The sequence below is a fragment of the Erinaceus europaeus genome, unplaced genomic scaffold (genome assembly GCF_950295315.1).
Source record: "Erinaceus europaeus unplaced genomic scaffold, mEriEur2.1 scaffold_383, whole genome shotgun sequence".
Taxonomy (NCBI): Eukaryota; Metazoa; Chordata; class Mammalia; order Eulipotyphla; family Erinaceidae; genus Erinaceus; species Erinaceus europaeus.
In genome coordinates, this window is record NW_026647707.1 from 44,564 (window position 1) to 61,412 (window position 16,849).

The 16,849-nt window shown below is 70.0% G+C and overlaps 1 protein-coding gene across 1 annotated transcript; it reads right to left on the bottom strand.

The window, feature by feature from the left end:
* Positions 1-469: 469 nt before the first annotated feature.
* On the bottom strand, positions 470-16,392 carry HGFAC (HGF activator). The gene is given in 14 exon segments (XM_060184276.1): positions 470-681; positions 1,146-1,294; positions 1,431-1,571; positions 1,651-1,790; positions 3,192-3,441; positions 3,610-3,695; positions 3,868-3,946; positions 3,949-4,038; positions 4,500-4,610; positions 4,681-4,812; positions 10,429-10,551; positions 10,680-10,759; positions 15,770-15,866; positions 15,969-16,392. Coding segments are annotated over 14 exon segments (2,076 nt in total). The 3' UTR covers positions 470-507.
* Positions 16,393-16,849: the final 457 nt, after the last annotated feature.

A 16,849-nucleotide genomic window follows, 5' to 3' on the forward strand; every position in this document is an offset into this window, starting at 1 on the left:
CGTTGCACAGAGCCAGGGCAGGAGCCTCAGAGCTGCGGCCGGAGGCGGAAGGCAGCTGGACCCCCACACACACACACACATAGACACCCAACCCCGGCTGAGAGAGCCCAGTAGGTAGAGCGATGACTGCCCAGCCCCACCCAGCCCCTGCCCACTCAGACTCAGCTCTGAAAGGTCACTCTGGACCAAGACTCCGGGTCAGGGGCCCTCGGGGGAGAGCATGGGTGGGGGACTGGATCCTGGGTGTCCGGAGGCAGAGGGGGGGCTCGGCCTGGTGGGGTCAGGGTGGGGCCGGGCCAGGGGTGGGGAACGGCTGACACTCACGTGTCACCACCAGGGTGCAGGGCCGGGCGCTGAGTGGGGGCTGGGGAGGCGCAGACCCCACCCGGACCCCAGGGACCCTGCAAGCTGCCCCGGCTGGGGGTCCCAGGAGTGGGAGGGGGTGCGGCGGGAAGGAGGACGGCAGGGAGGCTGCTGGGGCGCATCTGTAATTGGGGTACGGGAGGCTCAGGACGGGCGCCTGGGAGGACGGATCTTGTCGGTGATCCAGTCCACGTAGTGGTCCACGCGGGTGTAGACGCCAGGCCTGTTGAGTCTCCCGCAGCCGTCGCCCCAGCTGATGATGCCATACAGGTAGGCCACCCCGTCCTTCTCGCAGGCTAGGGGTCCGCCCGAGTCCCCCTGGGGGCGGCAGCGTCAGCACCAGGCTCACAGGACCCCGAGGGGCAGAGCCCAGAGAGACACGCCGCACCCACCCCAGGACCGGTGACTAAGGGTCTCCCGAGGACTGTGACCTCACTGTCCCTTCCCCACAGCCCCCGGAGCACCCCAGCCAGCACCCCCACGCCCCCAGGTGGACGTGACCCCCTGGTCGTGATAAGCGCCCCTCTTCCAGGCAGCCCTCCAGGATTCTCTCTGCACCTGCTGCTGGCATCGGGAGCCCTAGAGACGCTGGGCTCCGTCTGGTGCAAACAGCTCCCCTAACAGCTCAGGTGTGGGGTGTGTGGTGGCCGTGGGTCGCTTGGCCACAGGCAGGGCTGTCTAGGCTGTGTGCGCCCCACCCCCACCCCAGCCCAGCCTCAGTCTCCTCAGGAGGCCGCCCAGCTAGGCCCCCAGAACCCTGAGTGCGGCCACCCGGGCCCCACCTGGCAGGCGTCTGCCTTGCAGTCGAAGTAGCCGGCGCAGAGCATGTTGGGGCTGAGGTCTGCCCCGTACACCTCGGGGCTGCTGCACTTGTGGTCTGCCACCAGGGGCACCAGCGTCTCCCGCAGGCTGGGCGCGTAGCCACTCTGCCCTGGGGTGGCACCGCCAGCGGGTCACTGCCCTCCCTGCCGCCCTCCCTGCCGCCCTCTGCCCTCCCTGCTGCCCTCTGCCCTCCCTGCCGCCCTCCCCACCCCCCTCTGCCCTCCCCCTGCCCCCCAGCCCCTCACCCTCGGCCTGGTGGCCCCAGCCGGCGATCAGACACTTGTGCCCGGCGGGGAAGGGGCTGGCGCGCTCGGGCAGGCAGATGGGCTGCACAAACTGGGAGCGCACGGCGCAGCGGTCACCCTTCTTCTTCAACCGGATCAGGACTGGGCGGGAGGGAGAGTTACCCGGGGGGCAGGTGGGGCCCCGGGTGCGGTCGGGGGTCGGGGGCGGGTGCTCGCTCACCCAGGTCGTGGTCGCTGGGGCTGAACACGGAGTAGCGCGGGTAGGGGACGTACTTCTCCACCGCGAACGTCTGGGTCACGGCCGTGGTCCGGTTGAAGAAGTGCTGACCCAGCACCACCGACACGCGCTCCCGGGCCGGGCTGTGCGGGCGGCCGGGCGGCGTCCAAACGCGCAGGAGCAGCCGGGGTCGCCCGGGGCCCCCCGCCCGCCCTGCCCTGCCAGGGACCCCCGCCCGGGACCCCCACCCCCGCCCCGTCCCGATACCCCTGCGTGGCGGGTGACAGCCCTGGGTACTGGGTGCTGAGTCCCGGGCTCTAAGCCCAGAGCTGGGCCCTGGGTGCTGAGAGCTGGGCCCTGGGTGCTAGGCCCTGGGTACTGAGTCCCGGGCTCTAAGCACTGATGCTGAGCACTGGGACCTGTGCTCTGGGCCTTGGGTGCTGAGAGCTGGACACTGGGTGCTGGGCCCTGGGTACTAAGTCCCGGGCTCTAAGCACTGATGCTGAGCACTCGGACCCGCGCTCTGGGCCCTGGGTGCTGAGAGCTGGACACTGGGTGCTGGGCCCTGGGTACTGAGTCCCGGGCTCTAAGCACTGATGCTGAGCACTCGGACCCGTGCTCTGGGCCCTGGGTGCTGAGAGCTGGACACTGGGTGCTGGGCCCTGGGCGCTGAGAGCTGGACACTGGGTGCTGGGCCCTGGGCGCTGAGAGCTGGACACTGGGTGCTGGGCCCTGGGTGCTGAGAGCTGGACACTGGGTGCTGGGCCCTGGGCGCTGAGAGCTGGACACTGGGTGCTGGGCCCTGGGCGCTGAGAGCTGGACACTGGGTGCTGGGCCCTGGATGCTGAGAGCTGGACACTGGGTGCTGGGCCCTGGGTACTGAGTCCCGGGCTCTAAGCACTGATGCTGAGCACTGGGACCCGTGCTCTGGGCCCTGGGCGCTGAGAGCTGGACACTGGGTGCTGGGCCCTGGGCGCTGAGAGCTGGACACTGGGTGCTGGGCCCTGGGCGCTGAGAGCTGGACACTGGGTGCTGGGCCCTGGGCGCTGAGAGCTGGACACTGGGTGCTGGGCCCTGGGTGCTGAGAGCTGGACACTGGGTGCTGGGCCCTGGGTACTGAGTCCCGGGCTCTAAGCACTGATGCTGAGCACTGGGACCCGCGCTCTGGGCCCTGGGCGCTGAGAGCTGGACACTGGGTGCTGGGCCCTGGGTACTGAGTTCGGGCTCTAAGCACTGATGCTGAGCACTGGGACCCGTGCTCTGGGCCCTGGGTGCTGAGAGCTGGACACTGGGTGCTGGGCCCTGGGTGCTGAGAGCTGGACACTGGGTGCTGGGCCCTGGGTGCTGAGAGCTGGGCCCTGGGTGCTAGGCCCTGGGTGCTGAGAGCTGGGCCCTGGGTGCTAGGCCCTGGGTACTGAGTCCCGGGCTCTGAGCACTGATGCTGAGCACTCGGACCCGCGCTCTGGGCCCTGGGTGCTGGGCCCTGGGTACCGAGTCCCGGCTGTAAGCACTGAAGTGAGCCCTGGGTGCGGACCCTCCCTCACCTGGCGGAGAAGCAGTGGGCCGCAGACAGCACCCAGCAGGTGTGCACCAGGCTGCCGGCGCAGAAGCCGTCCCCGATGTAGATGGCGGCCAGCCAGGGGTGGGAGCCGGGCAGCGCGGCCGAGCCCCCCAGGATGCGGGGCCGCAGGAAGAGCCTCTTCTTGTGCCGCCGGCCGCAGGTGGGGCGCGCGGGGCGGGAACCGGGCTCCGGGGGCGGCACCCGGGGTGCGGGCTGCGTCCTGCCGAGGGGCTCTGGGCGGCCGGGGGTCACTCCCGCGCTCCCCCCTGGCTCGGGCGGGGCTGGATCCCGCGCGGGGCACCCTCGCACCCAGCTCCCAGCACCCACCCACCTGGGGAGCCCTGGCCCGTGTCCACCCGTCCTCGGACCCCGCCCGCGTGGGGAGGAGCCCAGGTCCGCACCGCAGGCCTCCAGGACGCAGTATTCCCAGGACAGGACCCCCGCCCGGACCACGTAGCACCAAGGCCGCTCGTCCTCATCGGGGTTGCTGGGGTGCGGGGCGGGGGCTCAGCCGGGCGGGACTCCGCCGCCGCCCGCACCCGGGACTCCGCCGTCTCCCGCACCCGGGACTCCGCCGCCGCCCGCACCCGGGACTCCGCCGCCTCCCGCACCCGGGACTCCGCCGCCGCCCGCACCCCGCCCGCACCCGGGGCCCCGACCGGCAGTAGTTGTGGGCGCCCAGCCCCAGCAGGGCGGCGTCGGCCACCGCGTCCGCGTGCAGCTCCTGGTCCAGCAGCTCGAGTCCCAGGCCAGGCAGCTCAGCCCCGCAGCCGCACCTGCCACGCCGCGGAAGTCCGCGCCCGAGCCCCGGAAGCAGCGCTGCGCGGGGTCTGCGGGTGCCCGGGTCAGGCGACCACACCCCTTCGCGTGACCCCCGCACCCCTTCTCGGGACCCCCGCACCCCTTCCCAGGACCCCGCATCCCTTCCGGGGACACCGCACCCCTTCCTGGACCCCGCACCAGAGACCGGCCCGGGACCCTGCACCCCTTCCCGGGACCCTGCACCCCTTCCCGGGACCCCGCACCCAGAGACCCGCCCGGGACCCCGCACCCCTTCCCGGGACCCCGCATCCCTTCCGGGGACACCGCACCCCTTCCCGGGACCCCGCACCCAGAGACCGGCCCGGGACCCTGCACCCCTTCCCGGGACCCCACACCCATTCCCGGGACCCTGCACCCCTTCCCAGGACCCCGCACCAAGAGACCCACCCAGGACCCCGCACCCAGAGACCCGCCCGGGACCCCGCTTCTCACCCCGCCCCGTGGCCCCATACTCGGCGCCCGGACTCACTGATGTTGCAGACGCGGCCGGCCAGGCCCGGGGGGCAGGAGCACACGGGAGTCCCGGAGGCCACTTCCAGGTGGCAGGTGCCGCCATTGAGGCAGGGGCTGCGCAGGCACTCTGGGGAGGGGGCGTCAGGCCGGGGGTCTGTCTCCTCCGCCGCCGGCCCGCCCGCCGCGCCCGCACCTACCTGTGTGGCGCGTGTCCTCGCAGGTCACCTGGCCCCCTACGCACAGGCACTGCTCCACCCGGCCCCCGCGAGCGCGCGTCCAGCGTGCCCCGTCCTCCAGGTGCTCCCAGCGCGTCTCGTCGAAGCAATTCTCTGGGGAGGGGCAGGGTGACACCGCGACACGCAGACCAGCCCCACCAGGGACCCCCAGCGCCCCAGGCCCCCACAGATCTCAGTCCTCCCCACAGACCCCAGTCCTCCCCACACGCCCCAGTCCTCCCCACACGCCCCAGTCCTCCCCACAGACCCAAGTCCTCCCCACAGACCCCAGTCCTCCCCACACACCCCAGTCCTCCCCACAGACCCCAGTCCTCCCCACAGGCCCCAGTCCTCCACACACGCCCCAGTCCTCCCCACAGACCCCAGTCCTCCCCACACACCCCAGTCGTCCCCACAGTCCCCAGTCCTCCCCACAGTCCCCAGTCCTCCCAAGGCCCCAGTCCTCCCCACAGTCCCCAGTCCTCCCCACAGTCCCCAGTCCTCCCACAGGCCCCAGTCCTCCACACACGCCCCAGTCCTCCCCACAGGCCCCAGTCCTCCACACACGCCCCAGTCCTCCCCACAGTCCCCAGTCCTCCCCACAGTCCCCAGTCCTCCCACAGGCCCCAGTCCTCCACACACGCCCCAGTCCTCCCCACAGGCCCCAGTCCTCCACACACGCCCCAGTCCTCCCCACACGCCCGTCCTCCCCACAGACCCCAGTCCTCCACACACGCCCCAGTCCTCCCCACAGACCCCAGTCCTCCCCACAGACCCCAGTCCTCCCCACACACCCCAGTCCTCCACACACGCCCCAGTCCTCCCCACAGGCCCCAGTCCTCCCCACAGGCCCCAGTCCTCCCCACACGCCCCAGTCCTTCCCACAGGCCCCAGTCCTCCCCACACGCCCCAGTCCTCCCCACAGGCCCCAGTCCTCCCCACACGCCCCAGTCCTCCCCACACGCCCCAGTCCTCCCCACACGCCCCAGTCCTCCCCACACGCCCCAGTCCTCCCCACACGCCCCAGTCCTCCCCACACGCCCCAGTCCTCCCCACAGACCCCAGTCCTCCCCACACGCCCCAGTCCTCCCCACACGCCCCAGTCCTCCCCACAGACCCCAGTCCTCCCCACAGACCCCAGTCCTCCCCACAGGCCCCAGTCCTCCCCACAGGCCCCAGTCCTCCCCACAGGCCCCAGTCCTCCCCACAGGCCCCAGTCCTCCCCACAGATCCCAGTCCTCCCCACAGACCCCAGTCCTCCCCACAGACCCCAGTCCTCCCCACAGTCCCCAGTCCTCCCCACAGACCCCAGTCCTCCCCACAGACCCCAGTCCTCCCCACACACCCCAGTCCTCCACACACGCCCCAGTCCTCCCCAAACGCCCCACTCCTCCCCACACGCCCCAGTCCTCCACACACGCCCCAGTCCTCCCCACAGGCCCCAGTCCTCCACACAGGCCCCAGTCCTCCCCACAGACCCCAGTCCTCCCCACAGACCCCAGTCCTCCCCACACGCCCCAGTCCTCCACACACGCCCCAGTCCTCCCCACACGCCCCAGTCCTCCCCACAGACCCCAGTCCTCCCCACAGACCCCAGTCCTCCCCACACACCCCAGTCCTCCACACACGCCCCAGTCCTCCCCACACGCCCCAGTCCTCCCCACAGTCCCCAGTCCTCCCCACAGACCCCAGTCCTCCCCACAGACCCCAGTCCTCCACACACGCCCCAGTCCTCCCCACACGCCCGTCCTCCCACAGACCCCAGTCCTCCACACACGCCCCAGTCCTCCCCACAGGCCCTTGTCCTCCCCACAGGCCCCAGTCCTCCCCACAGACCCCAGTCCTCCCCACAGACCCCAGTCCTCCCCACACGCCCCAGTCCTCCCCACACGCCCCAGTCCTCCCCACACGCCCCAGTCCTCCCCACAGACCCCAGTCCTCCCCACAGAAATCAGTCCTCCCCACAGGCCCCAGTCCTCCCCACAGGCCCCAGTCCTCCCCACAGGCCGCAGTCCTCCCCACAGATCCCAGTCCTCCCCACAGACCCCAGTCCTCCCCACAGACCCCAGTCCTCCCCACAGTCCCCAGTCCTCCCCACAGACCCCAGTCCTCCCCACAGACCCCAGTCCTCCCCACACGCCCCAGTCCTCCACACACGCCCCAGTCCTCCCCAAACGCCCCACTCCTCCCCACACGCCCCAGTCCTCCACACACGCCCCAGTCCTCCCCACACGCCCCAGTCCTCCCCACACGCCCCAGTCCTCCCCACAGACCCCAGTCCTCCCCACAGACCCCAGTCCTCCCCACACACCCCAGTCCTCCACACATGCCCCAGTCCTCCCCACACGCCCCAGTCCTCCCCACAGTCCCCAGTCCTCCCCACAGACCCCAGTCCTCCCCACAGACCCCAGTCCTCCCCACACGCCCCAGTCCTCCCCACACGCCCCAGTCCTCCCCACAGGCCCCAGTCCTCCCCACACGCCCCAGTCCTCCCCACAGACCCCAGTCCTCCCCACACGCCCCAGTCCTCCCCACACGCCCCAGTCCTCCCCACAGACCCCAGTCCTCCCCACAGACCCCAGTCCTCCCCACACACCCCAGTCCTCCCCACACACCCCAGTCCTCCACACACGCCCCAGTCCTCCCCACACGCCCCAGTCCTCCCCACACGCCCCAGTCCTCCCCACAGACCCCAGTCCTCCCCACAGACCCCAGTCCTCCCCACACACCCCAGTCCTCCACACACGCCCCAGTCCTCCCCACACGCCCCAGTCCTCCCCACAGTCCCCAGTCCTCCCCACAGACCCCAGTCCTCCCCACAGACCCCAGTCCTCCACACACGCCCCAGTCCTCCCCACACGCCCGTCCTCCCCACAGACCCCAGTCCTCCCCACAGACCCCAGTCCTCCCCACAGACCCCAGTCCTCCCCACACGCCCCAGTCCTCCCCACACGCCCCAGTCCTCCCCACAGGCCCCAGTCCTCCCCACAAGCCCAAGTCCTCCCCACACACCCCAGTCCTCCACACACGCCCCAGTCCTCCCCACAGACCCCAGTCCTCCCCACACGCCCCAGTCCTCCCCACACGCCCCAGTCCTCCCCACAGTCCCCAGTCCTCCCCACAGACCCCAGTCCTCCCCACAGACCCCAGTCCTCCCCACACACCCCAGTCCTCCACACACGCCCCAGTCCTCCCCAAACGCCCCACTCCTCCCCACACGCCCCAGTCCTCCACACACGCCCCAGTCCTCCCCACAGGCCCCAGTCCTCCACACAGGCCCCAGTCCTCCCCACAGACCCCAGTCCTCCCCACAGACCCCAGTCCTCCCCACACGCCCCAGTCCTCCACACACGCCCCAGTCCTCCCCACACGCCCCAGTCCTCCCCACAGACCCCAGTCCTCCCCACAGACCCCAGTCCTCCCCACACACCCCAGTCCTCCACACACGCCCCAGTCCTCCCCACACGCCCCAGTCCTCCCCACAGTCCCCAGTCCTCCCCACAGACCCCAGTCCTCCCCACAGACCCCAGTCCTCCACACACGCCCCAGTCCTCCCCACACGCCCGTCCTCCCACAGACCCCAGTCCTCCACACACGCCCCAGTCCTCCCCACAGGCCCTTGTCCTCCCCACAGGCCCCAGTCCTCCCCACAGACCCCAGTCCTCCCCACAGACCCCAGTCCTCCCCACACGCCCCAGTCCTCCCCACACGCCCCAGTCCTCCCCACACGCCCCAGTCCTCCCCACAGACCCCAGTCCTCCCCACAGAAATCAGTCCTCCCCACAGGCCCCAGTCCTCCCCACAGGCCCCAGTCCTCCCCACAGGCCGCAGTCCTCCCCACAGATCCCAGTCCTCCCCACAGACCCCAGTCCTCCCCACAGACCCCAGTCCTCCCCACAGTCCCCAGTCCTCCCCACAGACCCCAGTCCTCCCCACAGACCCCAGTCCTCCCCACACGCCCCAGTCCTCCACACACGCCCCAGTCCTCCCCAAACGCCCCACTCCTCCCCACACGCCCCAGTCCTCCACACACGCCCCAGTCCTCCCCACACGCCCCAGTCCTCCCCACACGCCCCAGTCCTCCCCACAGACCCCAGTCCTCCCCACAGACCCCAGTCCTCCCCACACACCCCAGTCCTCCACACATGCCCCAGTCCTCCCCACACGCCCCAGTCCTCCCCACAGTCCCCAGTCCTCCCCACAGACCCCAGTCCTCCCCACAGACCCCAGTCCTCCCCACACGCCCCAGTCCTCCCCACACGCCCCAGTCCTCCCCACAGGCCCCAGTCCTCCCCACACGCCCCAGTCCTCCCCACAGACCCCAGTCCTCCCCACACGCCCCAGTCCTCCCCACACGCCCCAGTCCTCCCCACAGACCCCAGTCCTCCCCACAGACCCCAGTCCTCCCCACACACCCCAGTCCTCCCCACACACCCCAGTCCTCCACACACGCCCCAGTCCTCCCCACACGCCCCAGTCCTCCCCACACGCCCCAGTCCTCCCCACAGACCCCAGTCCTCCCCACAGACCCCAGTCCTCCCCACACACCCCAGTCCTCCACACACGCCCCAGTCCTCCCCACACGCCCCAGTCCTCCCCACAGTCCCAGTCCTCCCCACAGACCCCAGTCCTCCCCACAGACCCCAGTCCTCCACACACGCCCCAGTCCTCCCCACACGCCCGTCCTCCCCACAGACCCCAGTCCTCCCCACAGACCCCAGTCCTCCCCACAGACCCCAGTCCTCCCCACACGCCCCAGTCCTCCCCACACGCCCCAGTCCTCCCCACAGGCCCCAGTCCTCCCCACAAGCCCAAGTCCTCCCCACACACCCCAGTCCTCCACACACGCCCCAGTCCTCCCCACAGACCCCAGTCCTCCCCACACGCCCCAGTCCTCCCCACACGCCCCAGTCCTCCCCACAGGCCCCAGTCCTCCCCACACGCCCCAGTCCTCCCCACAGACCCCAGTCCTCCCCACACGCCCCAGTCCTCCCCACACGCCCCAGTCCTCCCCACAGACCCCAGTCCTCCCCACAGACCCCAGTCCTCCCCACACACCCCAGTCCTCCCCACACACCCCAGTCCTCCACACATGCCCCAGTCCTCCCCACACGCCCCAGTCCTCCCCACAGACCCCAGTCCTCCCCACACGCCCCAGTCCTCCCCACACGCCCCAGTCCTCCCCACAGACCCCAGTCCTCCCCACAGACCCCAGTCCTCCCCACACACCCCAGTCCTCCCCACACACCCCAGTCCTCCCCACACGCCCCAGTCCTCCCCACACGCCCCAGTCCTCCCCACAGTCCCTTGTCCTCCCCACAGACCCCAGTCCTCCCCACAGACCCCAGTCCTCCACACACGCCCCAGTCCTCCCCACACGCCCGTCCTCCCCACAGACCCCAGTCCTCCCCACAGACCCCAGTCCTCCCCACAGACCCCAGTCCTCCCCACACGCCCCAGTCCTCCCCACACGCCCCAGTCCTCCCCACAGGCCCCAGTCCTCCCCACACGCCCCAGTCCTCCCCACACACCCCAGTCCTCCACACACGCCCCAGTCCTCCCCACAGGCCCCAGTCCTCCCCACAGACCCCAGTCCTCCCCACAGACCCCAGTCCTCCCCACAGACCTCAGTCCTCCCCACAGACCCCAGTCCTCCCCACAGACCTCAGTCCTCCCCACACGCCCCAGTCCTCCCCACAGGCCAAGTCCTCCCTCACGCCCCCGCCTCACCAAAGCCGCAGTCAGGACCCGCGAAGGCGGCCGGGCAGCTGCAGCTGAAGGCCAGGGCGCCCGGGGTACTGGAGCAGGAGCCCCCGTGGAGGCAGGGGTGCGAGGCGCAGGGATCCGGGGGCGCTGGGTGCGGGACGGGGTGAGGGTGGCGGCCCAGGTCAGGCCTGAAGGCAGGCGTCGCGGCCCGTCCCTCATCCCGCCAGAGCCCCTCTGCCTCCCCTCGCACCCGGGACCAGCCAGGCCACGCTCACCTGGGCCGCCCCGCGTCGTGGACGCCTGAGCGCAGTAGCCCCAGGCCCGGTCCCGGTCGTAGTTGTGGGTGGTGGCGCACCTGGGGCAGCGAGGGACCCGTGCCCAACCGACCCTCGCCTCAGCCTCTCCCTCACCTCCTCTCCCTCGGCCTCTCCCTCACCTCCTCTCCCTCGGCCTCTCCCTCTCCTCCTCTCCCTCGGCCTCTCCCTCACCTCCTCTCCCTCGGCCTCTCCCTCACCTCCTCTCCCTCAGCCCTCTCCCTCACCTCCTCTCCCTCAGCCCTCTCCCTCACCTCCTCTTCCTCGGCCTCTCCCCTCACCTCCTCTCCCTCAGCCCTCTCCCTCACCTCCTCTCCCTCGGCCTCTCCCTCACCTCCTCTCCCTCGGCCTCTCCCTCACCTCCTCTCCCTCGGCCCCTCCCTCACCTCCTCTCCCTCGGCCTCTCCCTCACCTCCTCTCCCTCGGCCTCTCCCCTCACCTCCTCTCCCTCAGCCTCTCCCCTCACCTCCTCTCCCTCAGCCTCTCCCTCACCTCCTCTCCCTCGGCCTCTCCCCTCACCTCCTCTCCCTCAGCCCTCTCCCTCACCTCCTCTCCCTCGGCCTCTCCCTCACCTCCTCTCCCTCGGCCTCTCCCTCACCTCCTCTCCCTCGGCCCCTCCCTCACCTCCTCTCCCTCGGCCTCTCCCTCACCTCCTCTCCCTCGGCCTCTCCCCTCACCTCCTCTCCCTCAGCCTCTCCCCTCACCTCCTCTCCCTCAGCCTCTCCCTCACCTCCTCTCCCTCGGCCTCTCCCCTCACCTCCTCTCCCTCAGCCTCTCCCTCACCTCCTCTCCCTCAGCCTCTCCCTCACCTCCTCTCCCTCAGCCTCTCCCCTCACCTCCTCTCCCTCAGCCCTCTCCCTCACCTCCTCTCCCTCGGCCTCTCCCTCACCTCCTCTCCCTCGGCCTCTCCCTCACCTCCTCTCCCTCGGCCCCTCCCTCACCTCCTCTCCCTCGGCCTCTCCCTCACCTCCTCTCCCTCGGCCTCTCCCCTCACCTCCTCTCCCTCAGCCTCTCCCTCACCTCCTCTCCCTCAGCCTCTCCCTCACCTCCTCTCCCTCAGCCCTCTCCCTCACCTCCTCTCCCTCAGCCTCTCCCTCACCTCCTCTCCCTCGGCCTCTCCCTCACCTCCTCTCCCTCAGCCTCTCCCCTCACCTCCTCTCCCTCAGCTTCTCCCTCTCCTCCTCTCCCTCACCTCCTCTCCCTCAGCCCTCTCCCTCACCTCCTCTCCCTCAGCCTCTCCCTCACCTCCTCTCCCTCAGCCTCTCCCTCACCTCCTCTCCCTCAACCCTCTCCCTCACCTCCTCTCCCTCAGCCTCTCCCTCACCTCCTCTCCCTCGGCCTCTCCCTCACCTCCTCTCCCTCGGCCTCTCCCTCACCTCCTCTCCCTCGGCCTCTCCCTCACCTTCTCTCCCTCGGCCTCTCCCTCACCTCCTCTCCCTCAGCCTCTCCCTCACCTCCTCTCCCTCAGCCCTCTCCCTCTCCTCCTCTCCCTCGGCCTCTCCCTCACCCCCTCTCCCTCGGCCTCTCCCTCACCTCCTCTCCCTCAGCCTCTCCCTCACCTCCTCTTCCTCAGCCCTTTCCCTCTCCTCCTCTCCCTCAGCTTCTCCCTCACCTCCTCTCCCTCAGCCCTCTCCCCTCACCTCCTCTCCCTCAGCTTCTCCCTCTCCTCCTCTCCCTCACCTCCTCTCCCTCAGCCCTCTCCCTCACCTCCTCTCCCTCAGCCCTCTCCCTCACCTCCTCTCCCTCAGCCTCTCCCTCACCTCCTCTCCCTCAGCCCTCTCCCCTCACCTCCTCTCCCTCAGCTTCTTCCTCTCCTCCTCTCCCTCACCTCCTCTCCCTCAGCCTCTCCCTCACCTCCTCTCCCTCAGCCTCTCCCTCACCTCCTCTCCCTCAGCCCTCTCTCTCACCTCCTCTCCCTCGGCCTCTCCCTCACCTCCTCTCCCTCGGCCTCTCCCCTCACCTCCTCTCCCTCAGCCTCTCCCTCACCTCCTCTCCCTCAGCCCTCTCCCTCACCTCCTCTCCCTCAGCCCTCTCCCCTCACCTCCTCTCCCTCAGCCTCTCCCTCACCTCCTCTCCCTCAGCCCTCTCCCTCACCTCCTCTCCCTCAGCCCTCTCCCTCACCTCCTCTCCCTCAGCCTCTCCCTCACCTCCTCTCCCTCAGCCCTCTCCCTCACCTCCTCTCCCTCAGCCCTCTCCCTCACCTCCTCTCCCTCAGCCTCTCCCTCACCTCCTCTTCCTCAGCCCTCTCCCTCTCCTCCTCTCCCTCAGCCTCTCCCTCACCTCCTCTCCCTCAGCTTCTCCCTCACCTCCTCTCCCTCAGCCCTCTCCCCTCACCTCCTCTCCCTCAGCCTCTCCCTCACCTCCTCTCCCTCAGCCTCTCCCTCACCTCCTCTTCCTCAGCCCTCTCCCTCTCCTCCTCTCCCTCAGCCTCTCCCTCACCTCCTCTCCCTCAGCCTCTCCCTCACCTCCTCTCCCTCAGCCTCTCCCTCACCTCCTCTTCCTCAGCCCTCTCCCTCTCCTCCTCTCCCTCAGCCTCTCCCTCACCTCCTCGCCCTCAGCTTCTCCCTCACCTCCTCTCCCTCAGCCCTCTCCCCTCACCTCCTCTCCCTCAGCTTCTCCCTCACCTCCTCTCCCTCAGCCCTCTCCCTCACCTCCTCTCCCTCAGCCTCTCCCTCACCTCCTCTCCCTCAGCCTCTCCCTCACCTCCTCTCCCTCAGCCCTCTCCCTCACCTCCTCTCCCTCAGCCTCTCCCTCACCTCCTCTCCCTCGGCCTCTCCCTCACCTCCTCTCCCTCAGCCTCTCCCCTCACCTCCTCTCCCTCAGCTTCTCCCTCTCCTCCTCTCCCTCACCTCCTCTCCCTCAGCCCTCTCCCTCACCTCCTCTCCCTCAGCCTCTCCCTCACCTCCTCTCCCTCAGCCTCTCCCTCACCTCCTCTCCCTCAACCCTCTCCCTCACCTCCTCTCCCTCAGCCTCTCCCTCACCTCCTCTCCCTCGGCCTCTCCCTCACCTCCTCTCCCTCGGCCTCTCCCTCACCTCCTCTCCCTCGGCCTCTCCCTCACCTTCTCTCCCTCGGCCTCTCCCTCACCTCCTCTCCCTCAGCCTCTCCCTCACCTCCTCTCCCTCAGCCCTCTCCCTCTCCTCCTCTCCCTCGGCCTCTCCCTCACCCCCTCTCCCTCGGCCTCTCCCTCACCTCCTCTCCCTCAGCCTCTCCCTCACCTCCTCTTCCTCAGCCCTTTCCCTCTCCTCCTCTCCCTCAGCTTCTCCCTCACCTCCTCTCCCTCAGCCCTCTCCCCTCACCTCCTCTCCCTCAGCTTCTCCCTCTCCTCCTCTCCCTCACCTCCTCTCCCTCAGCCCTCTCCCTCACCTCCTCTCCCTCAGCCCTCTCCCTCACCTCCTCTCCCTCAGCCTCTCCCTCACCTCCTCTCCCTCAGCCCTCTCCCCTCACCTCCTCTCCCTCAGCTTCTTCCTCTCCTCCTCTCCCTCACCTCCTCTCCCTCAGCCTCTCCCTCACCTCCTCTCCCTCAGCCTCTCCCTCACCTCCTCTCCCTCAGCCCTCTCTCTCACCTCCTCTCCCTCGGCCTCTCCCTCACCTCCTCTCCCTCGGCCTCTCCCCTCACCTCCTCTCCCTCAGCCTCTCCCTCACCTCCTCTCCCTCAGCCCTCTCCCTCACCTCCTCTCCCTCAGCCCTCTCCCCTCACCTCCTCTCCCTCAGCCTCTCCCTCACCTCCTCTCCCTCAGCCCTCTCCCTCACCTCCTCTCCCTCAGCCCTCTCCCTCACCTCCTCTCCCTCAGCCTCTCCCTCACCTCCTCTCCCTCAGCCCTCTCCCTCACCTCCTCTCCCTCAGCCCTCTCCCTCACCTCCTCTCCCTCAGCCTCTCCCTCACCTCCTCTTCCTCAGCCCTCTCCCTCTCCTCCTCTCCCTCAGCCTCTCCCTCACCTCCTCTCCCTCAGCTTCTCCCTCACCTCCTCTCCCTCAGCCCTCTCCCCTCACCTCCTCTCCCTCAGCCTCTCCCTCACCTCCTCTCCCTCAGCCTCTCCCTCACCTCCTCTTCCTCAGCCCTCTCCCTCTCCTCCTCTCCCTCAGCCTCTCCCTCACCTCCTCTCCCTCAGCCTCTCCCTCACCTCCTCTCCCTCAGCCTCTCCCTCACCTCCTCTTCCTCAGCCCTCTCCCTCTCCTCCTCTCCCTCAGCCTCTCCCTCACCTCCTCGCCCTCAGCTTCTCCCTCACCTCCTCTCCCTCAGCCCTCTCCCCTCACCTCCTCTCCCTCAGCTTCTCCCTCACCTCCTCTCCCTCAGCCCTCTCCCTCACCTCCTCTCCCTCAGCCTCTCCCTCACCTCCTCTCCCTCAGCCTCTCCCTCACCTCCTCTCCCTCAGCCCTCTCCCTCACCTCCTCTCCCTCAGCCTCTCCCTCACCTCCTCTCCCTCAGCCTCTCCCTCACCTCCTCTCCCTCAGCCTCTCCCTCACCTCCTCTCCCTTAGCCCTCTCCCTCACCTCCTCTCCCTCAGCCCTCTCCCCTCACCTCCTCTCCCTCAGCTTCTTCCTCTCCTCCTCTCCCTCACCTCCTCTCCCTCAGCCTCTCCCTCACCTCCTCTCCCTCAGCCTCTCCCTCACCTCCTCTCCCTCAGCCCTCTCCCTCACCTCCTCTCCCTCGGCCTCTCCCTCACCTCCTCTCCCTCAGCCTCTCCCTCACCTCCTCTCCCTCAGCCCTCTCCCTCACCTCCTCTCCCTCGGCCTCTCCCCTCACCTCCTCTCCCTCAGCCTCTCCCTCACCTCCTCGCCCTCAGCCTCTCCCTCTCCCCTCACCCCTCACTCCTCAATCCTGACCTCTCACCCTTCACCCCTCACCCCTTCACCCTCTGTCCCCTCACCTCTCCCCTCAAGCTTCAACCCTCCCCCCACCCTTCACTCTCCTCCCCTCACCCCTCCACCCCTCACCCCCATGGTGTCCTCGTTCACCCAGCCACCTGCCTGGCTGCCTCCGCCCCGAGAAGGGTCAGGAGGAGGGGGCTGTGCCCCTGCGACCCCACCGCCGAGACCCCTCCCCACCCACCACGTCCGGCGGGCGCCGCCCTCCAAGGTGCAGGCGTGGAGCACGCGGCCTCCGTAGCGGAAGGGGAACCTGCAGGGCCGCCCGTCCTCCGTGAGCACTGCGGAGGGTGCGGTCACACTGTGCGAGGGCCACCCGCCCCCCAAGCCGCCCCGGGGTCGCCCCCAGCAAGTACCCCAGCCCGCCCCCTGGGGCCTCTTGCCTCCACCTCCAGGAAGCCCTCCAGACCCACCTGGGCTGCTGTCGGAAGGAGCCGCTCTGGACAGGGGTCTGAGCCCCCCCCCATGGGGCCCTTCCGTCCCTGCAGCGCCCGTGGGGGCCACCGAGGCCGCAGGGGTCCAGGGGGGCCCAGGGGTCGCCGAGGAGTTCTGCTCCGGGAGCTCGGTCTGGTTCTGGGGGCCGACAGAGCCGACACAGTGCCGGGGCCCCTGCTCCAGACGCCCCACACCTGCCTCCAGGTTGCCCGGGGCCCCCGACCCCAGCCCCCGCCGGACGCCCAGGCCTGCGACCGTGCTCACCCAGCCGGCCGGTGTCCCCGGCGTCCCGGCCCCCGGAGGCGCCCCCAGCGGCAGCAGCAGCAGCCACAGCCCGGCCAGGGGTCCCGCGCCCCAGACCCCGCATCCCATCTTGTCCTGGGCTAGTGCTGGGCGGACCGGCCCGGCCGGGGGTCAAGGTCCCCTGGAAATGGTTAACCTGCCTGGCAGGCACCCCGGGGCTGCCCACGCCCCGCCCACCTGACCCTGGCCTCCCCGGGCCCAAGCTGGACGCCTCCTGCAGCAAGTCTTCCAGGCTGGCCTGATGTGGCCGGCAGGGACCCAGCACTCAGACCCCGCACAAGAAGGGCCGACGGGGACCCTCATGGGATCGAGGTGCGAGCTGGGTGGCACGCTGCCGTCCACAGGGCCTCCCCTGCCTCTCCTGGACAGGCCTGGTCACCACCTCCGGGAAGCCTTCCAGGCCCAGACTGCCACGGCCTCTGGGGCCCTTGCGCCGACCCCACACTGAGCCTCGGGGAGCTGGGCAGGCACCCAGGCGTCCAGTGCTGGGTGGCGCGGGCCCTGCCAGGCCTCTAGCTGCTGCCCA